General features: G+C 43.3%; 1 protein-coding gene across 3 annotated transcripts in view; it reads left to right on the top strand.

The window, feature by feature from the left end:
* Positions 1–5,209, top strand: part of LOC109521731 (zinc finger protein Aiolos-like) — a 12,839-nt gene extending 7,630 nt beyond the window's left edge. For 2 of the 3 annotated variants that reach the window (XM_019879760.1, XM_019879761.1), the window contains 4 exons: positions 394–561; positions 963–1,079; positions 2,795–2,905; positions 4,266–5,209. In XM_019879760.1, coding sequence (XP_019735319.1) covers positions 394–561; positions 963–1,079; positions 2,795–2,905; positions 4,266–4,888 — 1,019 coding nt within the window. In that variant the 3' untranslated portion in view covers positions 4,889–5,209. The remainder of the gene's footprint in view (positions 1–393; positions 562–962; positions 1,080–2,794; positions 2,906–4,265) is intronic. The other variant, XM_019879762.1, reaches the window with a different exon arrangement.
* The last annotated feature ends 355 nt before the right edge of the window (positions 5,210–5,564 follow it).

Raw genomic sequence — 5,564 nt, 5'->3', positions numbered from 1 at the left:
TGGCCCTGAGGGCCCGCCACTGTATATATATATTTCTCACATGGCTGAATATATATATATATATATATATATATATATATATTCAGCCATGTGAGAAAACAGTTTGAGAGTTTCTGACAATGACTGTGGATGGTGCTTTGTTCCCTTTTCAAAGATGGTGGGCTATTGATAGGGTTTTTTTGCAAGTCATAAACAGTCATAAAAGGAAGACGTGAAGTGTTGCCATCTGGCCAGAAGAAGTTTGGTTACTTCGCTTAAGTATGTTCCAAACAAATCACCTGTGTGTGGTATTCAATAGAGGTCCACAGTCATTTAAATTTCTGCACAGTTAAAAAAAAAAACGAAATATACACAAAATTCTGGAAAATATTTAATGGCTTTCATCCCTCCCAGGTGAGAGACCATTCCACTGTGCTCAGTGTGGAGCTTCCTTTACTCAGAAAGGAAATCTGCTTCGCCACATCAAACTCCACTCTGGGGAGAAGCCTTTCAAATGTCCCATGTGCAGCTATGCTTGCCGCCGACGTGACGCCCTGAGCGGGCACCTGCGCACCCATTCTGGTACCAGCCAGCCACATACACACTCAGTTGAGAGAATGCTGTGCACTGACATTGTATGCACCTGTGTCTTGCCTTGTCTTAAACCCGTACGCATGATTTCTGCTGCGGCTGCACAGCTTTTCCAGTAAAAACCCGCTTTGCATAATTACTGTACACACATCACACATGACTGTAACTCATTCACCTCTGAAAACTATCACTTTCACTTCATGTGCTTCACCTTCTGGTATGTTGCGCATCATCAGCTTTCAGGAAATGTTTGGTTTCTGCAAATATATTCTCTATTGTTTAGTCATCCATTTTCTATACCATTTGTGACCTATTCCGGTTTGGGTTTGAGTGCTGTTTATGTTGGGGGGGAAAAAAACCCTCATCCCTGAGTTTAAATGTCCTGCCCACAGTAGAGAAGCCCTTCAAGTGCAACCTCTGCAGTCGCAGTTACAAGCAGCGCAGCTCCCTCGAAGAGCACAGAGAGAGGTGCCACGTGTACGTTCACTCTAAAGCACCTGCTGAGAAAGGTGAGAAGCTATTGTGCATCTATCGTCCATCTCAATAGACATTCTCCTCCATCCAAAGGTACTTCACATCACTGTTGACCAGAGGTCCCCAACCCCTGGGCCGCGGATCGGTATCGGTCTGTGGGTCATTTGGTACCGGGCCGCACAGAGAAAATACATAACTTACATTACTTCCGTTTTATTCATTTCTGAATCTGAAAGATTTTTTTTATTTTGAAAAAAATTACCGGATCCTCTGTTACATCCGTGTACAATATGTCACTCTTGACGCAGGTGAAGGCGCGCTTCTCAGTCACCTGATAGGTTACCTCTAAAATGAAACCCAGGAGCTAGCAAAATGAGTAAAAAACAAAGGTCTTTGGAAAGTTTCTTTGGGAAAGGGGAAAGGCCCAGCCAGGAGACAGAGGAGGAGCCTACGACTTTCAAGAAAAAGAAGGCTACATTTAATAGACAGTGTCAGGAGTCCTATTTAAAATACGGATTGATCACAACGGGAGATTCCCACGCACCAAGACCAATCTGCAGAATATGCGGCGATGGTGAGTCATATTTTTCATGCACGTTGTATTTTCGGTCTATCTTATTTTGAAGGCACGTGTATACATTACCATAGCGACCAGAGTGTGTTGCGGCCAGATAGGACGTTCTTCGTGTCATGATTTGTGTTTATTATTATGTTTCGAAAATACCACACTTTTCATGCCGGTCATGTCATACTATTTTGTTGTATTTATCTGGCCTTTAAAGGCCGGTCCCTGAAAATATTGTAATGCCCTTCAATGCGGAAAGAAGGATGCACGCAGTCGCTGTCGTAATCTGTCGTTTTTTTAATTAACAAAAAGATCAATAACACACACATTCATAGGAGTTGCTGTTAGCCACAACTCACGCCCATGCGCTCCACACTCAGACTACCTGCCGGAGCCAATATTCCCCCAACCTGGCTCCTCCTCTCTCTATGACGTCACACAAATACAAGAAACAGATATTACAATATTGTCTGACATTAAACCGGTCCGTGAGACAATAAAGGTTGGGGACCCCTGCTGTAGACAACACACTAGCTGTGCCGTTAGCTGAGTCAAACAATAACTGCACCTAGTATAAAGCTGATATTGATTATGCTGTATATCTTGTTTTTACAGGCTGGTAAATTATTTCATTTTATAGGTGCTGGCCCTTCAATACAGCAAAATAGGTTATGTATGCTGTGGTGTGGTGACCTGCTGCTTAAGAGACCACTTCCCCTCCCTGCAGTCGCACAGGGGAGCTAGTTATGTAGGGCAAATGTTTCATGCAGCTCCCACAAACCAACAAAATGCCTTTGCATTCTAATAGGAGCACACAGCACCACACAGACAGTTTTGTGCCTACTGTGGTCACCAAATGTCATACGTTTACGCCTGATAGTGTATTAGTGGTGAGGAAGTACATCCTCATCCTGCGTTGGTAAAGCATGCATGCACCAGGAAGTAAGGTCAAAATAACTTTTGATCTTACATCAATATCTTGTACTTCCTTTGCCTCAAGCTGCTGAGGTGTGATTCGCTCACTTTTTACATCCAAGGTAGGCAGGAAAGTGGATATTTGTACACGTTTCATTATTTTATTTTATTTTTTTGTGTCTCTTAAAAAAAAACAACTTTATTCATTTCCTGCTTTTAGTTCTTACTCTATTCTACCACTAAGCCTCTTGTTCTGATTGTGTGAGGCAGACGCAAGTCACCCATCAAGGACTCAGATGGGCACCGAGCGTGCTCTGCTACTTGACAGGCTCGCCACAAATGTAGCCAAACGCAAGAGTTCCATGCCGCAGAAGTTTACAGGTAAGTACCCTCTTCACAACTAACAAACGATACAATTTTTGCAGTGAGATGCTGTCCACACCGACTGACTTTTAAAAAATGGATATGACACATTTCCATTTAATGTCTACCTGCCGACCGGTTTCTTTAAATTAGTTTCAACACTTAACGCTACGCTCTGAGGTTCTCTTTTTAAAATCTATTGTCATGTGATATTTGTGCTTTTATGTGTGCCTTTACGCTACACTCTTATGGACATGGGTAATGAGCTACATCGAGTGATCCAATTGTTAAATCAATCAAAGGTTGGACTGGACCACATTAATGGAATTCAATTTTAATTATTTGTTTCATTATTTATTTTATTATTGTATGATTTCCCCTTTCAGTTCCTAACAGCCATGTGCTTTGTCCATAAAACGTAGTTTTTAGTGAGCTTTTACAGCATTTCAATTTTTTTTTTTTTTTTTTGGTCTGAGCTACTTGTTTGTTTGCCTGTCTGTTGCCGGCCTCCGTGTCTTGCCAGGAGCCCCACAGAGTTGTCTCAGCCTCCCTCAATTCTCAGCACCGACTGTGTCATAGGTGGGCACCGGTAACCATCTACAGATGAGTGTAAATCAGTGCAAAGGGCAAAAAGTTAATGAATGCGTTGACTTACTAACTTGGTATATTTCGATTCAAATGAACTGGAACACATGAGTTATTCATGAAAATAAAATGATCACAATTTCAGTAAATGGCTGACCTGGAAAGCTTGTATGTTTATACTCACACAACCGTTTTGGGTTGCTTGCTCTCCTTTGTTGCACAAAACACAGGGTTGCACAATCGAGTTTAAAGCTGCCTGCGTGCATGAGAGTTTATGGCCACAACACCTCCAAATGTCTTCATCGGCTTGACAAATGAAGTGCGATCTTTCAATATGACAACCACAGGGGGAAAAGCAAAGTAATGACTTCAACCGCAGGGAGAGAAAAAGGCGGGAGGCAAAAAACGTGAGCAGGTGCCTCTCTGTCTGTAGCACAGCTGCAATTGAGGCCCATGTCTGAGATGTCTGTTTCCTATCAACTCTCTATCTCTCTATGCCTCCAAGCACAACTGCTTCCTCTGGATTCTTAAATCTTTTGACCTGCGAACCTTGTGTGCTCTCTTTTCTGTGTGAGGTCCTCTTTTGTTGAGCTGACGCTGGGTATCTTTCCCGTCTGCTCAAACCTCATGTGAACCCTTGAGGATTTCCTATTTATTTATTTATTTTTCAGAAATGTCTGCTTGCAGTGCTGCTCTCAGCATGTACTTCTTTGGTCCAAGTATGGCATGATGTGAAACAAATACCTCCCCCTCCCTGACTTGAGCATGCTTTGTTTTTGTGGTGCTGATCTAGGTGACAATGGTGTCTGTCTGGACCTAAGCTTGAACAGGAACACAGTTCACCAACAGGACCCTCCTTTATGCTCCCCAGGGCCTGAGGTGCACTGCCAGCAGCCATTAATGCGTTCAGGCCCTGACAGTGACCCGGCTCACTCCCAAAGGCCGTACCCTGTTCTGTTAAACCGCAATGACATCAGTCCTATTGGCCTCACCAACGGCCACAAGACGATCCTGCCCCTGCCAGGTCTACCTCACACCCCCCAGCAACCTCCTAGCATGGATGCGTTCAACCCTGATGGCTTCCAGGGATCTCCTATCATGTATAGCTTAGGCCACTTACTGGGTGGTCTGAACCATCAGAACGGGATCCCACACTCTCAGCCCGTTCCCTTGTCACCCTTGGAAGCTTTGCAGGTGGTGCGGGCTGACGGAGAAGCTGGGGGGATGCCTGGGGCCTTGTACTCCTGCAGCCACTGCAAGGTGATCTTTCTTGACTACGTCATGTTCACTATCCACATGGGCTGCCACGGCTTCCGCAACCCGCTTGAGTGCAATGTGTGTGGCCATCGCAGTCGAGACCGTTACGAGTTCTCGTCACACATAGTCCGCGGGGAGCACCGATTGGAAATGAAATAGCTACCATCCCATTAGGGGCCCACATTACACACACAATTGGGTGACAAATGACGATGCAGATTTACTTTTCAATGTAGCTAGTGGAACTAGAAATGAAAGGATGGACTATGTGGTGTGTTTTGAGTGTATATTATACAGTAAGAGGCAGGTTTCAGACATGTATTAGTGTTAAGTTGGTGTTATACATTGTGCTGTATATCAGGCTATAGCTACTGTTCATTTTGAACATACAAATGTTTTCCAAAACAGCTCAATATATTCTGCTGATGTTTTTTTTTCCTTTGCTAAGAGATGAGAATAAAACTAATAATTTTTGTCACATGAATGCCTCCTCCTTGTTGTATTCATCACCCAACATTTGCCATGTACAAACTAAAGGAAAAATATTGAAGGGCATGTCTCATCTTTGTAGGCTGTGGTTAGAGAGACAAGCAGTTCACTTCAGAGGATGTGTTTTGTTCACTCCTGAAACACATTTGGTGTGTAGTATCAGTATATTTCATTAACTTTGACACTGGTGAATGTGATGAGACTTTTGAATTTACTTTTTTTTTCTTTCAGAATTTGTGTTTTCTTATGGTTAGTGGAAGCAGTCCCACTTTCGTGGCATCACTTTGAGGCATGTTGAGAGATGATTACTGGTATGTTGGCGATTTTGATGTTGCTAAATGTTATG

The sequence above is a fragment of the Hippocampus comes genome, unplaced genomic scaffold (genome assembly GCF_001891065.2).
Source record: "Hippocampus comes isolate QL1 unplaced genomic scaffold, H_comes_QL1_v1.1 scaffold158, whole genome shotgun sequence".
NCBI classification, from domain to species: domain Eukaryota; kingdom Metazoa; phylum Chordata; class Actinopteri; order Syngnathiformes; family Syngnathidae; genus Hippocampus; species Hippocampus comes.
The sequence above is the reverse complement of the archived record's forward strand: the minus strand, read 5'-3'. Positions and strand labels throughout refer to the sequence as shown.